At 35.0% G+C, this 18,302-nt stretch overlaps 1 protein-coding gene, 1 long non-coding RNA gene and 3 other non-coding genes across 5 annotated transcripts; 2 read left to right on the top strand and 3 right to left on the bottom strand.

Moving 5' to 3' along the window:
* The first annotated feature begins 752 nt into the window (after nt 1-752).
* LOC127105029 (protein MET1, chloroplastic) lies at nt 753-4,464 on the top strand. The gene is made up of 7 exons (XM_051042193.1): nt 753-1,346; nt 1,925-2,031; nt 2,123-2,217; nt 2,376-2,452; nt 2,926-3,046; nt 3,974-4,033; nt 4,112-4,464. Exons 1-7 carry the CDS (start codon nt 937-939, stop codon nt 4,253-4,255), a joined length of 1,014 nt encoding a protein of 337 aa, XP_050898150.1. The 5' UTR covers nt 753-936; the 3' UTR covers nt 4,256-4,464.
* A 1,798-nt stretch (nt 4,465-6,262) lies between these two features.
* LOC127105034 (uncharacterized) lies at nt 6,263-13,268 on the top strand. Its single transcript, XR_007794884.1, has 7 exons — nt 6,263-6,627; nt 8,500-8,605; nt 8,713-8,775; nt 9,896-10,017; nt 10,325-10,973; nt 11,157-11,365; nt 11,492-13,268. It is a non-coding gene; the product is annotated as an uncharacterized LOC127105034 (long non-coding RNA).
* On the bottom strand, nt 9,368-9,528 carry LOC127108917 (U1 spliceosomal RNA). The gene has a single exon (XR_007796415.1). It is a non-coding gene; the product is annotated as a U1 spliceosomal RNA (small nuclear RNA).
* LOC127109608 (U2 spliceosomal RNA) lies at nt 11,928-12,123 on the bottom strand. Its single transcript, XR_007796880.1, has one exon. It is a non-coding gene; the product is annotated as a U2 spliceosomal RNA (small nuclear RNA).
* Nucleotides 13,269-13,697: 429 nt separating the features above from the next.
* On the bottom strand, nt 13,698-13,893 carry LOC127109712 (U2 spliceosomal RNA). Its single transcript, XR_007796980.1, has one exon. It is a non-coding gene; the product is annotated as a U2 spliceosomal RNA (small nuclear RNA).
* Between the last annotated feature and the right edge of the window lie 4,409 nt (nt 13,894-18,302).

Raw genomic sequence — 18,302 nt, 5'->3', positions numbered from 1 at the left:
TCTTTCAAGGTGTGAAGGCACTAGATGTATCCATGGTTGATAAGGAGAACTATGATAATTCCTTGTGTTCATTTATTTTCCAGCATTTTAATTCCACAATTTATATTGCTAAAAACATATTTTTTTCATATCCGAAGAAAATTAAGAACATTGTGCAAAGTCGAGAAAAATTGGGCAACCTTAATTTACCCTTCTCCTAGGTTGCATCTCGTAGTTACAGTATTCTCAACCCTTACACAAATCATCTTTATTATTTCCCAATCAATTATTCAATATAGCATGGTTAGATTAAACTATATTAGTTGCACTATTTTCAAAGTGTCTAAACTGATCAGTGATCGGTCCAAGACAAACAATTTTAAAATCTATTATAATACGATGTTTTAGTTCTGATTTTGTTTTTCTATTATTAAAATAAAATTTCAACTAAATAAAATCTATTTATATTTCTATTATCTATAAAATTATCGACATATTAATTTTTTTAAAATTTTAATATCTATTCTTCGCATCGACTAATATAAGATGATGAATTCCACCTTTCATTATCAGAAGTTCCATTTAAAATCATTTAAGTATACTAAGTTAGTTATTTAAAGTTTGATTATTGTGTAATTAATAGAATAGAGTTTATCGTGTTTGTCTAACAAAACTTCTTAATAGAGATTAATTACAAGTGGATACTTTATAATCATGATATGATAATAATACTACTTTTTTATCCTCCTAATTTTTTTTATATAGTACACGTGGCATAACACTAGTGAATTGAATGGATGTGCCTTGAGAGCCACTTCAGCAAATCTACACTCTCAACCTCTCATCTTCTTCTTCTTCTTCTTTCTGCTTTCACTCACCCTTCATTCTACTACTCAACAGTTCAATTCAATTCACAGAGCTTCAAAGAAAAAATCAAACTTTTTGAGCTTAACAACCATGTCATTATCTATATCTACCACCACAACCACCAGTGGTCACTACTCTGCACTTTCCTTGCCAACAAGAACTACCCAAATCAACAACTCTAAGCAAAACCCAACTTATTTTCTTCCCACCACCAAGTTGGTTTCTTCAAGAAACCCTTTTTCTTGTACTTTCTCAAATACCCAGTTCTCAAAACCCTTCCTTTTTGTGGTTAAAGCTTCATCTGATGTTGGGCCAGAAGCATCCAAAGAAGAAGGAGAAGAGGAACCGTATGAAGAGTATGAGGTTGAGATTGACCAACCTTATGGACTCAAATTTGTGAAAGGAAGAGATGGTGGAACTTATATTGATGCCATTGCACCTGGTGGATCAGCTGATAACGCCGGAGTGTTCACTGTTGGTGATAAAGTACTTGCCACCAGGTTTGTTCTCTTCATTTTATTTTCAGACAATTAGATAGCTAGTTGTTCGCTATATCATCTTCAAGATAGTTATTTGAATTGAAGACTTAGGGTCTGTTTCTTTGAGTTGATTAATTGAAGCTTATCTACTTGAGTAAAGACTTGTGAGACTGTTTAAAGCGTTTATGGAAACTACATTTTCACAAGTTGTTTTCAGCTAATTTTGACACGCGCCCCATGATAGCTTAAAAATAGCCAATAGTTTAGATAACAACAGTTTCATTTTAGTTTATTTTTTGTTATGGAAAATAGCTTATACATAAGCATTTTATGATAAGCGCTTATTTAAGTTGTTTATCCAAACATGAACTTATTTGGTCAAGATTGAGCTTATGACTGTGAAGTTTCATATTGCATTAATATTTTTGAGAAGTATCACCTCTTTGAATATATGACTTTAGTATTTTGTTATGGTAATTAGAGGCCTAATTTAGTGAAGGTTGGCTTAAGGTTGTATGATAAAGAAAATGCCCTATGTGCATTAAATAGAGCCTATAGTGTTTGAGATATGGCTGAATCAAAATGTTCAACATCTGCAGTGCTGTTTTTGGGACCGAAATTTGGCCAGCCGCGGAATATGGAAGAACAATGTACACAATTCGCCAAAGAATAGGCCCGCTACTCATGAGAATGCAGAAAAGATATGGTAAGTTTATTGTGTATGCATTTTTGCAATGTTTCCCTGATTGTGAACTTAGCACATGGATACGTGAACCATGCTTTCCGTTTCTTCACAGGAAAGATAGAAACGGGTGGTGAGTTCACCGAGAAGGAGATCATCAGAGCTGAAAGGAACTCTGGTGTAGTCAGTAGCAAAGTCAGGGAAATTCAAGTAAGTTTCTTTAAATTTAAACTACAAAATTGTATTTCTTAAATTTTCAAACCCTTTTTTTTATATAAGATATTTTATTTTCTATTGAAATATGTCACTACTGTATCTCCATGTGGGGTTACAACCGTTTTCATTCCTCAATCTTGTAAAAATTCCAGATGCAAAACTACCTAAGGAAAAAGGAACTGAAAGAGCGTCGGGAAAATGATTTGAGAGAAGGCTTACGACTATACAAGTAAGACTCCGTCGACTCAGAAAATCGTTTTCTTTCTGTTCTTATTACGTTTTTTAACAGTTTTCCTTCATTTCAAAATGGAATTATAATGTTGAATCTGCTATAGAGATTAAGTGCAGTTCCTTGTCTAGAAGTGTCATTTCGCTCATGTCATTATTGGGCATTTTATGAAATTTTGGTTTTTAACATATAATCATGCATATATACAAAAATCATGACGGTGAGCTGGATTTAGTAAATATTTCCCTTTATTACTTAATTGCTTATTAAAATAAGGAATGAAGGACTGGTGACTTTGTTCTTGTAAAGACAAGGTGTACATGACAGTTTTATATGAAATTATAATCTGCAACGCCTAGTTTGAGACAAGAAAAAGTGTTAATTTCAAAGTATATACATCCAGAATAGGATTAAAAGAATTAATGATATCTTCCTGATAATCCTAATGTCCGTTACTTGTTTAAATGTTGAAGGAATGCTAAGTATGAGGAAGCATTAGAGAAATTTGAGTCAGTTTTGGGAACAAAGCCAGAGCCTGATGAAGCAGCAGTGGCAAGTTATAATGTTGCTTGTTGTTACTCTAAGCTGAATCAGGTATATATGTTTGTTCACTTTACAAATTGTATGTGCTGTATTTAGTCTGTGTATAACTTTCTGAATATATTAAATCCCTCTAAATATGTAGTGACTAATTTGTTCAAGTATTCCCTCTATATATGTACATTAAATCCCTCTAAATATGTAGTGACTAATTTGTTCAAGTATTCCCTCTATATATGTACATTAAATCCCTCTAAATATGTAGTGACTAATTTGTTCCAGTAATCCCTCTATATATGTACATTAAATCCCTCAATCGCATCTTTTCATTGATTAGTGTTATAACATGTCACAAGTAGTTGGGGAGTGCCGAGTACAAAGGAAGCCATTTAGGAAAGCATGTTCCATTCCAACTTAATACTACACCATTTTGGACTCATTTAAGTCCCACATTGGCTAGAACATCACACAAGCAAGTGTTTATAAATGTCTTACATGCTAGTTGGATCGCCGAGCTGAGTAGCGCCAGCTTGTGACCCATGTGGGGGCATCAAGGTGATGGAACATGGCTAAGGCTCAACAAGTTGGTCTTGTGGTTGCACCATGCTGGCTTGCCCACTCCAAGTTGTGAGTTAACCCATGGGACTTGTGCGAAGGCATGGGCCTTGTTGGTCTTAGACAGGAGGGTATAGCGTGAGGCTGGTTTCACAGAGCAGCGAACACTTCCTACTCCTGACAGTGGAAGCCCACTAAAACCTAGTGAGTCTAGCCCCTTGAACCCACTAAAACCTAGTGAGTCTAGCCCCTTGAACCATCTCACTTTTTTGGTTCATACTAGAAAAGAAATTTGACAATGGGAGTTCAGAAAATATGAATCACACAATGAAACACTGTCTGTTTCATCTGTTTTTATTTTTTTACAAAAGATCCTCCCCACATTCTATGTATTTAAACCTAAACAATAATACATTTTTAAAACAGATTCAAGCGGCACTTTCTACACTTGAAGAAGCTCTAAAATCTGGTTTTGAAGACTTTAAGGTGATAGCTATAACTCTACAAGTTATAATATCATATTTGTTGCTAAATAAGCTGCCTAATGCTGTTGTTGTTTAACAGAGAATCAGAACTGATCCTGACCTTGCAAATGCAAGGGCATCCCCGGAATTCGACCCATTATTGAAAAGATTTGATGAATCATTTATCAACGAGAACGCCATCAATGCCATCAAATCAATTTTTGGAATATTTAATAAGAAATAACCCCTCTGCGTAGACACAAGAAAACAATCGGTTTAGCTCTAAGGAATTGATTGAGCAATATGATTCCATCACATTTGATTTCACCATGTATATTTTGTAGTTAATTATAGGTCTCAATTTTTTTGTTGCCACCTTTGCAGGATCATGTTTTATGTACTGGTATGATATATAAGAAACTTATGATCAATAAAATTGTCCATTTCCATCAATACTTTTAATAACACCAATATCACAGCTCAATAGCTTGTTATATGTTGCTTCTTTCATTCACTCTGACCCCAAGACATGTATGAGAGGCTTGAAATTCAAGCCTCTTATCTGGTCCATCCAATTTGCCACTAGTAGTTGGAATAGAAAAGAGTGTGCATGGTAATGTTACTTGGACATGGTTTGAGCATGTTAGATTCTTTTCCTTGTATTATTTTTTGTATATGTGATACTTATTTATGTAATGCCACGGAGCTGTAATTTCTTATTCTCTCTTTGAGCTTATGATTGTGGAGTTTGATATTAGCATTAATATTTTTTATAAGAATAACCTCTGAATATATATGACTTTGGTACTTTGAGATTAGTGATATCATATCATGCTCAAATCTCAAATAATGCATTATAAGCTTTTAAAATAATCCATTTAGCTACTTTTAATGATGCATTATAAGCTTTTCAAAGAATCCATTTAGCTATTTAAATGACTTTTCACCTATAGTCACGACTAATGGTCAATAATCACATTCATTATAATGATGATTAATCTCAACATTTTGAACATGACTTTGGTACACTTTAAGATTAGTGATATCATATAGGTAATTGGAGGCCTAATTTAGTGAAGATTGTATGATCAAGTAATTGTACATTACATGAGGTGTCATTTTGTATTTATGAACTTCAAAATTCTTTATTGAAAATTAAAACAATATACTTTATGTTTGATCCATAATGTTTGAGATTGGACTGAATCAAAATGTTCAATATCCACATTGTTGTTTTTGTTGGTGGAGAGAAAGCTTTGTTTGGAAACAAAGGTTTATGTGTTGAGAAAATTCCAAAAACTTCAATAAATTATGTTTTTAAGATTTATGATGAAGATCATGATCATAGAAGAATTCTCTTTGGTTATAAACATGTAACGCTCTTGGTCATTGTTGTTATCTTCATCGCCGTGGTTTGATCTGTAGGAACGTCATGATTTGAAGAGCAAAAAAGTTACAGAAATGTCAAAAGGAAGCAATTAAAAAAAGGAAATTATCATATTTTCACCAAGTGGATATTGATGCTGATGAATAGTCATTTGGATGAAGATAATTTAATCAGCCATGGTGGTACCAGAAAGGTTTATCGAGTCGCGTTAAAGAAAAATGGGACGGTAGTGGTTGTGAAGCAACTAGAGGAAGGCGATGGAATGAGGATTTTAGGGAAAATCAGGCATAGAAATATACTTAAACTCTATGCTGGTTTTTTAAAGGAGGAACCAACCTTTTAGTTTTTGAGTATATGCCAAATGGTAATCTTTTTGAAGCTCTTCGTAGAAATATGTAAGACGAGAAAGTTGCTTGGGATTGGAATCACAGGTATAAATTGCATTGGGAGGTGCAAAAAGGATTTTCTATTTGCACCATGATTGTTCTCCACTTGTTATTCATAGCAGCATCTTGGTGTTGCAAGGTTTGCTGAGAAATCTCAGATGGGTTATAGCTTTTTTACTGGTACACATGGTTATATCACTCCTGGTATGTTTTGATAATGCTTTCCACAAGAAATTTCAATATACTATTGTTAGTTTTAAAAGTATCTCATGCTTTATTTGCACAATCATTATTCGTGACATTTTATTATAAGCATTTGTGGATTCAAACCCATGTAGTCAGGAAACCCCTCATTTGCCGCAATCATACGATCTATATTGTCAAATTAATTAAGACCAGCTGGTCTGCATTTAGACTTCGTAATCGAATCTATTATACAAGGTTGGATGTGAGACATCGGATTGATCAGATGGTAAAAAATGCATGACTTTGTCAATTATGTGATTTCATAATTGCAAGAAATACATATCCATAATATATATTAAGCGTGATTTTATATTGCAGCATAATTGCAAGGAACTATAGATGCAGCATAAATGTATTCTGAGGTATCCGCAACATCGCATTGGCCGTAATTTCCTGCCATATAAAAGTTTGCAGCATAACCGCAACTGCAACCACGATTTAAAGTATGCTAGTAAGCCAACTATAACAAACAAACAGTGAATATGGAAGATGCCGATGAGATGCTAAATATTAGGAAGCATTAGAGAAAAGCCAGAAAATGAAGCAGCAACACTCAAAAGTTATAATGTTGATTGTTGATACTCTAAGCTAAACCAGGTATGCATTTCACTACATTGGTTTTGAATCATTTTGTTGAGTGTATTTAGTTTGCGTATAACTTTCTGAATAGATTTAATCCTTCTATATATGTTGTGACTAATTCAGTCCTATATATGTATTATAACATCAACCACAACATTTAAGAAAGCATGTTCTGACTTAATACTACACCATTCTAGATTCATTAAGTCCCGCGTTGGCTAGAACATCACACAAGTAAGTGTTTATAAATGTCTGATATGCTAGTTAGTTCGCCGAGCTGAGTAGCGCCGGCTTGTGACCCATGTGGGGGCAATAAGGTGATGGAACATGGCTAAGGCTTAACAGGTTGGTCTGGTGGTTGCACCATGCTGGCCTGCCCGCTCCAAGTTGTGAGTTGACCCATGAGACTTGTGCGAAGGCACCTGTCTTGTGTGTCTTAGACAGGAGGGTATAGCGTGAGGCTGGTTTCACAGAGCAGCGAACACTTCCTACTCTTGACAGTGGAAGGATCACGGGCCGCTGTACCTCCAGTCCATAACACCTGGTGAGCCTAGTCCCTTGAACCCTCTCTTTTGGTGGGAGGTGGGGTTCATACATTTTGGGGTGCCATGTCCTTAAAAAGTAATGAATGCTTAAATTTCCATGATTTACAAACACCATGATGCACCCCTCTTGGATCCTTTCTCATATAATCCTTATTTTTACTTACAGTTTGTATTTGTATATTAGGATAAGTTCGTTCTTCTTGTGGCACCAACCATTGAGTTTCACCAAATTTCTATGCCTCAATTGACTTCTGCTGAGTTTTGCTTTATACCCTGTCATGAATCTGTATCTAGTGATAGCAACATTTAGATTATTATATTTGGAATAGTATTCAATGCTACAATTGTAAACTATCCTTTTTCGAGGATGAAGCATTTTGTCGTGGAAGATCCTAATATTTAAAAATTTCAGACATTAAGTTTCATTACTACAGACTTGCTATTATATTAGAATACAAGTTGAAGAACTTTACACTCTCATTTCGTTTCTCTTAATTTTAAATATTTTCACTTAGTGATTAAACATCAACACATTACTCACATTTGACAGCAAAAACTACTTTGTAAATTAGCTTGCTTGCTGGCTTATAATATTTTCTATACTTGTGCTCCTAATTGGTAGATTGGTTGAAGTGAACACCATTATTATGTTCATGTGTTTATCGTTTATTCAAACAAAATCATTTGTAACAATCTCTAGAGGCTAGTGATTTTTTTGTGATTTTTCTGTCTAACATGCTGTCTGCCGCGATGATTGGTGAAGTTTTCATATAATGATGAATAATCTCAAATTTTGAAAATGACTTTGGTACACTTTGAGGTTGTATGATAAAGGTATTGTCTTTGAACATTACATGAGGAATTTTGTATATATGAACTTCAAAACCTTTTTTTAAAAAGTAAAATAGTGTACTTTTGTTTGATCCATATTGATTAAGTCAAAATGTTCAACATCAACAATGTACACCACATTTTGGGACTGAATCACAATGCTTGAGATATGATAAAAATTTCAGATGCAAAGTTGTCTAAGGAAAAAAGAATTGACAGAGCATCGGCCTACAATTATACAAGTAAAACTACCAGACTCAATTGTTTTCTGTGTCCCTTTTCCCACTTTTTTCCACTTGAAACCGACCAACTTAATGGAGTTTTTAGTAGATCTTCCATATGTTTAACATAAAGGATTTATACATTTTACTGTTTTACTGTTTGTTTAGATACTTAGTATCATTTGTCTGTTATTCATGTTTTGGAATTTTCGGTTGAACAGTGTATGTGATTTTTTTAAAGTTGCTTATTTTGGAACAACATTTCCACACATTTTCTTGATAACGTATAGACAACTGAAGGTAGCTCTGTTCTAAGAGTTGCTGCTTGGATCTCATTTGACTCTTCATTGTATAACTCCTTCCAGCATTCACTTACAGCTTCAATGAAGTGCTTAGGTACTTAACGTCACTTTTTAATGTCTTACTACAAACTGTATTTGGCAAGTTTTCTATCTCTCTGACTACATATCTCCTGCCATTTTTATATTGCTTTATAAGAACAGATACTACACTTGATCAATAACTCATTCTCATCACTTCAATTTACCTACATGACAACATCACAGGTAATGCATATATAGATTGCAAAACAATATTTACCTCATCCCTTATATTTGCTTCACATTAATTTCTCATAATTCTTAAAAATATGTTACCTCCTCTCTTATCCTGAAACACAAAAGTTGGAAGCATATTCATTCTAGGCAGCAAATTGTTTACATCTATTTGTTCCAATATAAGCTCCAACAATGCTCTTTTGTCCGTAATTATTCCATTCATTTATAAATATCATGTTTCGATATTAGTGAAACTATTTTTAAGAATGAATGTTAACTATTTTAAAGAATGTCTTCATTCTGTTTCATAAGTTTTTCAATAAATAACTATAAATTTCTTCTCTGTTGTCCTCTTAATCTGTTTTGCCTAGCATTTCATAATAATGATAATCATATTTTGCCACCATTTGGTTGTTTATAAATAGAATGATATCATTTGGTTGTTTATTTGCTATGAAAGACAAAACACTTTAAGCCTCTGCTTATGGATCTTAAGACAGTACAAGGGAAATACTTCATGTTAAGAAAACATGCTTGTTTATAGATGTATTGTTAACAGAATAAGAGTAGAAAAAATTCTCAAATTTTGATATTAGAATAAGAGGGGGCCGCGCGAACGCAGGCCCCCACAGCAACAAATTATGATGTAGGTTCCACCACTTGGGTAGACCTTAGGATAGCACCCCTCCTAAGTGCAATGGAGGTCACTCCCCTAGGCCATGGTCCTTCATGATCAACCATTGACCCCATCCAGGTAAGTACCTTACAATGAAGGTATTCAAGTTCTTTTATAATCTTGCTTATTCCAATACCTTTCACTTTCTCTCAATGTGGGAGTCAACTATCAGTAAGATTGATCGATAAAAGGGTGCATGCTGGTACTGATTGTTGGTGGTGTATCTTGGAGCCGGAGACAGTAGAACATATGTTGCTGCAGTGTAATAAGAGCATTCAGACTATTGCTAAATAGGATCATTGGAGAGAATTGTTATCATATATTAAATGCCCTGAGAAAAGGAGTATCTTTGAATCTAGTATTTCCCTTGGGTCAATGAAATGATTTCCATTCGATAGCAGTAGTAACCATGAAACAACCGAGTATCATGCATTGCCATGCCTTTTATTGCAGGTTGATTGGCGACGTCCGTCCATATCTTCTGGTCCAAACTGTATCATGCGTTGTCATACCTCTTGTGGCCATTTTATTGCTTCCAATGTACACACATTCAACGTATTGGCTATGGGATGCAGGTTTGTACTGTTACAATCATTCTGCACCATATAGCATTGTGATTTTGCTTTTCATTATCAGTATTTGTTTTTGAGCACTTTCTTGGAGGTGCTTGTAATGTCATTTCTATAATTTGTTTCATTGTTTTTACCGCTCTGGATATTATGATATCATTTGAATTAGTGTTCCTATCAACACGCCTATGATGTAGCTTGCTGTTATGTAACATTAATTAAACTAAGAGGGAGATTGTATAGTTCACATTTATTTTCTGTTCAAAGTGATTTCATTCATGCAAAGATGAGTAGTGTCTTTCATTTTCTACAGATTGCCTGCAGCATCAAAATTAAATAAGTAACAACTCTTGGCATTTCACCACATGAACCTTCGTTCTCAATAAGGATTATTGAGATTGTGCGGCGGTCCATGATGACGGTCACCACTAATAGCAGCGCCGCATTAAGGATCCTTTCCAACTTCCCGCTATCTCGGAACCCTAGCACAAGACTCTCTTTCTTCGATTTCCTTTTTGCTGTTTGAGAATTCGAGAAACCTTATGCTGAATGTTTCTTGTTTAACTTTAATTGAGGACTTAAACCCCTAAGTTGTGATGTTGATGTGTTGAAACTCACTGAAGATCCCAGTGGATTCGACTTGGTTGATCTGTATGTGGAGCACGAGGTTGATAACCCTGACATAATAGACGAGGCAGAGGCATTTCAGGGAGTTGATGTTGTTGATGATCTTAAAGTTAACAATGATAAGGAGAATAATGTTGTAGTTAATGATGATGTTGAATGGTGGCCTGCCCGCTCCAAGTTGCGAGTTGGCCCATGGGACTTGTGCGAAGGCACCTGTCTTATGGGTCTTAGACAGGAGGGTATAGCGTGAGGCTGGTTTCACAGAGCAGCGAACACTTCCTACTCTTGACAGTGGAAGGATCACAAGCCGTTGTACCTCCAGTCCACAACACCTGGTGAGCCTAGCCCCTTGAACCATCTCTTTTTGGGAGGTGGGGTTCATACATTTTGGGGTGCCATGTCCTTAAAAAGTTATGAATGCTTAAATTTCCATGATTTACAAACACCATGATGCGCCCCTCTTGGATCCTTTCTCATATAATCCTTATTTTTACTTACAGTTTGTATTTGTATATTAGGGTAAGTTCGTTCTTCTTGTGGCACCAACCATTGAGTTTCACCAAATTTCTATGCCTCAATTGACTTCTGCTGAGTATTGCTTTATACCACCTTGGCCAAGCTTTTGTGTCTCTTCAAAGTTGTTTGTTGCATTCAACAGCTCATAATAACTCATCTTCGTAGTCCAACATTCATTTGGAATTCATCATCCATATCCAGATCAGATAAGGTCTTCTTCTTCTTCTCTTCCACAATAAAATGATTAACATTGCTATTAAACTCAAACTCAAAAATACAAAACCTACTCTCTGTCCCTCCAATAATTTAGTTTTAATTAAGTTTATTTTCTTCTCAGCATATCTTCATGAAAATCATAATCTGGTTGGCTTGTACTAAAAGACCATGACATCAGCATATGTTCCTCATCTACAGTTCCTGTTGAAGCTGATATGCCAACAATAACATATTCTGGTAAGTGCTCTCTTAGATCAATGATGTGTGAAAAGTTTTGTGGCTCTTGCCCTTCATTCAATATGTATCTAGTGCTCTCTTACTTTACACCTGGTGTATCCAGATTGTCGAATTAATTAAGATCAGATGGAGCAGTGGCTTTCATTTTCTACAGTTTAGATGACTAAGGAATCGGTTATGAAAAAATTGAATTGCTCCACTTAGGAATATAACATTCTTGGAATCATACACTTGTAGCCAATTTTATCCTATCAATCTGCAGAAGTAAACATAACATATGTATTGATCTAGTTAAAGGAAACAAATTTGAACTAGGTTTGGTGGGGTGTGCCCGGCTATTGCAACAGTGCAACGCAAAAGCGACACTTGAGAGACCCAATAGCAAGCTATTGAAGTGGACTCTCCCCCTCAAGAAATAAATTTAATATCGTGTGAACCATTGGCTCACATATCAGATATTAAACTGATAAGAACAGATACTACACTTGATCTTAGCCAAAAGGCCGAGAAAGGTATGAGTTGAAATACATGCTTGTTGTGTTTTTTATAATTGACATCTGTTATGTTTCTTACTTCACTAACCGAGGTGGGACTCTTATGCAGCAAATTAGAACATTAGGTTTCATAACTGCAAACTTGCTATTATATCATAATACAAGTTGAAGATCTCTACACTCTCATTTCCTTCCTCTTGATTCTAAATATTTTCACTTCGTGAGTAAACATCAAGACCTTACTCACATTTGACAGCAAAATCTACTTTGTAAATTAGCTTGTTTGCCTATAATATTTTCTATACTAGTGCTCCTAATTGGTAGTTTGGTTGAAGTGAACACCATTTTTATGTCCACGTGTTTATCATTTATTTAAGCAAAATCATTTCTATATGTCAGCTATACTGCATCATTAGTTGGAAGTCATATTCATACTGATTAAGTCAAAATGTTCAACATCAACAATGTATTTCCCAACTTCTGTGAGATTGATCAACAAAAGGGTGCACGCTGGTACTGATTGTTGGTGGTGATCTATCATATATTAAATGCATTGTGAAAGGAGAAAAGGAGTATCTTTGAATCTAGTATTTCTCTTGGATCAATGATTTCCATTTGATAGCCGTAGTAACCAACTGGAGTATCATGCATTGTCATACCTTTTATTGCAGGTTCTTTGGTGACGTCCGTCCATATCTTCTGGTCCAAACTGTATCATGCCTTTTCGTACCTCTTATGGCCATTTTGTTGCCTCCAATGTACATACATTCAACGCATATGGACTGCAGGTTTGGATATTATGATATCATTTGAATTAGTGTTCCTATCAACACAAGTATGATGTAGCTTGCTATTATGTAACATTAACTAAACTAAGAGGGGGATTGTATACTTCACATTTATTTTTTGCTTCATGCAAAGATTGCCTGCAGCTTCAAAGATTTTAGTGTAAGTCTTCCTTAAGAGAGCTCACGGAACAAAGAAATCAGTTAGTGATTAAACATCAAGACATTGCTAGTTCTGTTCAAGTGAAAACCATTTTTTATATAAAAATGATAGCTGCTTGTTATGGCAGAACAATCAAAATTATTGCAGCTTTAATTAACCAAAGTGTGAATTCTTTATTCAACGCGCAGAATAACAACTTCATTGGTAAACTATGTTATTGTGCAGGTTTGTATCTCAGTTTTGAAGGGGAGTGTTAGAGTTCTAAGTATGAGATCCATAAGACTTGTATCCCTTGTACTTACATGACTTTTTAACTATAGTCATTGCTAATGGTTAATAGTCCCATTAGTCATTGTTACTGACATTCTCTGTAATTAACCTAACCAATTTTCGTATGATCAAGTTGTTGTTACATTACATCACAACATCCACAGTGTCATCATATGGCCACAGAAAAACATACAGTCTAGATGACTAGGGAATCTGGTTGTGAAAAACTTGAATTGCTCCACTTATATGTTTATAGACCTAGGAATATAACATTCTTGGAATCATACCCTTGTAGCCAATTTTATCCTATAGATCTGCAGAAGTAAACATAACTTATTTATTGATCTATTTAAAGAAAATAAATTTGAACTAGGTTTGGTGGGGTGTGCCCGGCTATTGCAACGGTGCAACGCAAAAGCGACACTTGAGAGACCCAATAGCAAGCTATCGAAGTGGACTCTCCCCCTCAAGAAATAAATTTAATATCATGTGAACCATTAGCCCACATATCAGATATTAAACTGATAAGAACAGATACTACACTTGATCTTAGCCAAAAGGCCGAGAAAGGTATGAGTTAAAATGCATGTTAGTTGTGCATTTTATATCAGACATTTGTTACGTTTCTTACTTCATTAACCGAGGTGGGACTCTTATGCAGCATCTTCTATTTGAAACATATAAACTGTTTTGATAAGATATCTTGAAACTATCACTTGTTAAACTCGTGGAATCAGATTCAAATGTAACTCTCCTGCCTCTTTCATGCTGTTCTGTCATAAATAAATTAAAAATAACAATTTCAACATTTATCTTGATCAATTATTTTACAAGAGTTTAAGAAAATGATAACTTGGTATCGCTTTGTGATCAATACTAACATAAAGTTAATTTTTTAAGGTCACACATATTGAGGTGGCTGCCATGTCCTTGATTTTTTTGGCCTACCATGTATATTTAGTAGTGCATCATTAGTTGGAAGCCAAATTCATTTTAGCCAGCAAATTGTTTACATCTAATAGTTCCAATATAAGCTCCCACAATGCCATCTGTTTCAATTATAGTGAACTGCATGCTGACTATTTAAAAGAATGTCTTCATTCTGTTTCATAAGTTTTTCAATAAAGAACTATTGTTTTAACATTCTTGCTGATAACAAATATTAACTATCTTAAGAAAACCGGCTTGTTTATAGAATAAGGATTAGAAGAAAAAAAACATAAAGATAGTATAAGAATATATATGTACTCCAAAGTAAATATACCTTATTGAAAATACTCCAAAGTCCATAGTATCTTTACATTTAATGAGGAATTGAAGCATATGGTTCTTAACTTTGATATTAACTAGAATCATAGATGGATCTGACTATTAAGAAAAGTGATCAAGAAATTCTTCCTCAAAACTTATTTTCAGTTGATTTTGACACGCTCTCCATCATAGCTTTAAAAATAGCTAATAGTTTAGATAATAACTGTTTCATTTTTGTTTTTTTTTTGTTTCAGTTATAAACTCAATCAAAATATATGTGATGTTTGATTTTCTCCAATAAGATTCAAATGGATCATAGTCAAGGTGGTGGTTAAATTGTTCCACACAAGTCTCAAAACACTTTTCTTACATGGTGACTTAGATTCATTAATCATACAAGCAAAATATCTTCCAAATCTAGATTTATTAACTGATGTAGCGGGGTATTCGTTACCATTGGAGATATTGACTAAATCCAAGGTAAATCATACAAAGTCGAGTCGCCACCGCACTTCTATTTATCCAGAGGAATGGTTAGAAAGCGAACAAAAACCTAAAAGTTTTAACAAAAACTAGTAAAAGAAACAGAGATCTGGGTAAGGGGGTTGATTATGCAATGGGAAGGCGTTAGACACCCAAAACATCCTAGGTACTCCTAGGGAGCCTTTTTCACACTTGTTGCAAAGGTTATTGTTTTGTGAAAATTTTATTTGTGCAAACATGATTGAAGAGATGAGAAGAGAATATACAAGTTATTTACATTTTGTGTTTGGATGGATAAACCCATTGCCTACGTACCCTCTTATAAAAAGATTAGGATCAAAACCTCGTAGTTCGGGGTAAAAATCTCAAAACAAATGAGTGGATTGATTGATCCAAAAGCCTTAAGGTCTTTTGTTATCAAAGGGAGAAAACTCAACCTAAAACCACAAATCCACCATGTGAGGATAGCTTCAACATGCTAGTGAGGGGTTAACCCTATAATAAGCATGGAAGGCTCATTGTCCATCACTAAGGACAAAGGTGAGTATTACATCTACCACAAAGATAACTCAAACCTAATAGCTAAAGATTATGAAAAATTTGATTAAGAAAGTGGACATTGGAACCACAAAAAGACATTTGAATGGGTTATATTTACCAATTAGAAGTATATACAAAAGTGGTCAAGGTTGACTTAAAGATTCAATTCAAAATGAGTGTTATGAAAAGAAAGTATGAAAATCAAAAGCATAAGGCTTAGGTTTCTAATGTTGAAAACAAAGTCAAATGTTTGCACAAAAAGGGTTTTGGCTTGAGTTAGGGTGGAGAGATGAAGAAGAAGGGGTAAGTCCTAAGGGAAACAAAAAGGTGAGGGATAAGAAATGAAACCACACTAGGAGTTCCTCTCTTGAGATCATATTGATGATCCAAGTAGCTCCCATCCTTTGGAATAAGCAAGCACAAAGTATAAGCAACCAAACAAGTCTCATAAGAGATCCTCAATGTATCTTGTATCTTCCATTGGGATGAACATGGTAATGATCCTTCAATTAAGCTCAAATGGAAACTCCTAGTTAAAGAGCACACACATGGAATCCACATCACACACTATATCCATACAAGAGGCTCAAACAATGAGTCGGCTTTAGTCAAGAGGGGTCATGTCAACCTCGACAAACAAGCCAAACTGTAAAGGATAATCTGTAACTCTTAACCACTAACATTGAACGTTAGGGTGAAGCTGATCAAAATGGTAATGAGGATGAGACCTCCTGCTCTTAACCCTGACCAGGGTGAGCTCATGACAAAGAAAGCGTGGGGATCCAGAAAGTGGGATCCTTTTCCACTTGACAGACTCTGGACAAAGATCTGGGGCACATGTTCAGAAGCATCAGCATGTAGTGCGAGCATAAAGAACGACACACTGAATAACAGGGGATTGGCTACTAATCCCTTTTATCCGTCAATTGCCTCTATTCTTGGAGGTCTTATCAGATATCACATGCCTCTTCTTGGAGGTCTTTGAGCACAATTTTAAACAAACACAAACAGAGCCTCTGAAGGAGGACTTGCCAGCAAAATGCCTGCCAAAAAGGTGACAGGACTTCAGACTACATGAAGTAAGAAGCTAACTACCTGAGTGGTGTATTAACCACAATCCAATGCTCAAGCAAGAGCTAAAGCAAGCAAGCAACTAAGGTACCTGTACAAAGACTAAACAATTAGTACTTCAGCCATACAACCAGAAAACAAACAGGGAATCCCTCTAACAATTACACAATTCAGTGCATAAATGCCCTTGCACTCAAATGAGCTCATAGGTTCACCACATCAATTAAAACCCTACAAAACAATAACAAGTCAGAACTCAATTCCTTTTGTATCTCACAAAGTGAAAACAAATCCAACCATCAATGATAAGTGTCCAAACCTGAAACATAAAACCAAGTTAGTTCATGTACAAAACCCTAGTACAAAGACAAGATTCAAAACCTAACCAAATAACCAAAACAGAACCCAATCTTCTACACATTACACATTCAAACATTTCACAAAATGTCCTCAAAAGGACCAGCATCAAATCAATAAGCAAGTGTCTCAAATTGCCTATGCCATGCAATGACCAAAAGATATGCACAAAATGAACTTCCAACTTAGAAAATTCATATCAAATCAGAAATGCATGCAATGACTTTGAGATTTTTTGTATAAGTTCATCATGTCATGAATGTTCAACATGCAAAAAATCGAATCCAGAATGATGCAAATGCTACATGAACAAAAATGCACAAATCCAATGTCAAAAATGTGATACAAATTGTCACATTTATCTCTATGTGTCAAAAATGATGATAACATGTGAGAAAAAATCCAAACCAGTGACCAATAATTCATATCATGTGTGAATGTCAAGCATGCAAAAGATTGGATCAGATGGCTCAAAGATGAGGATTTCACAATGCATTGAATGCAATATATCAAATTAGCACAATATTCATTCAAAAATCCACAAATAAAAATCCAGACATCAATAATTCATGAAATCAGCATCATAAAAAAGTAGATATCCATACAAAACCATGAAAAAAAATTGGGACTCATTTGGATCATTTTTGCATTTTTTATGAATTAAATAAAATAGGCAAAATAATTGAAAAAACAAAAAGAAATGGAGGGAAACGAAATTATTTGAAACAAATCAGAAAAACAACCACCACACGATCTGGCGCGCATCAAGAATCAATGGCTCACATTCAAATGGCCAAAACGCGTCGTTTCATTAATTGACATCAGCATGCACAATCAGCATTCAACTCACGTGTGGCCTGGTCAACCTAATCTCAGCCAATCAATCGTCCAAGCAAGCGCACACATGGAACACAGTCAGCACAAACCCTAGGATACATAGACGCCGGAGCTACAGCTCCGGTCGTCTTCTCCAACGACTCACGCGGCGGCGCCGCTCAAATTTTTCCAGAAATTCATGAGGCTTATATCATTCGATTCATCTTTCAACGAGGATTCCCAATATCAATTCAATTCTTCCTAATTCTTCCTAGATTCTACAGATCGAAGAGAAACATTTTTGAGATCCAAACTTACAGTCGACATAACTTCCTCAATACTCACTCAAATTCAATTCCAAACATATGTACAAGCTCTACTCAATGAGATCTACAAGTCTGTAACCTAAAATCAACAAAAGGAGAGGATGAAAATTGCATCACCTGGAAATGCAGCTCTCTGAAA

The sequence above is a fragment of the Lathyrus oleraceus genome, chromosome 7 (genome assembly GCF_024323335.1).
Source record: "Lathyrus oleraceus cultivar Zhongwan6 chromosome 7, CAAS_Psat_ZW6_1.0, whole genome shotgun sequence".
Classification (NCBI taxonomy): Eukaryota; Viridiplantae; Streptophyta; class Magnoliopsida; order Fabales; family Fabaceae; genus Lathyrus; species Lathyrus oleraceus.
The sequence above is the reverse complement of the archived record's forward strand: the minus strand, read 5'-3'. Positions and strand labels throughout refer to the sequence as shown.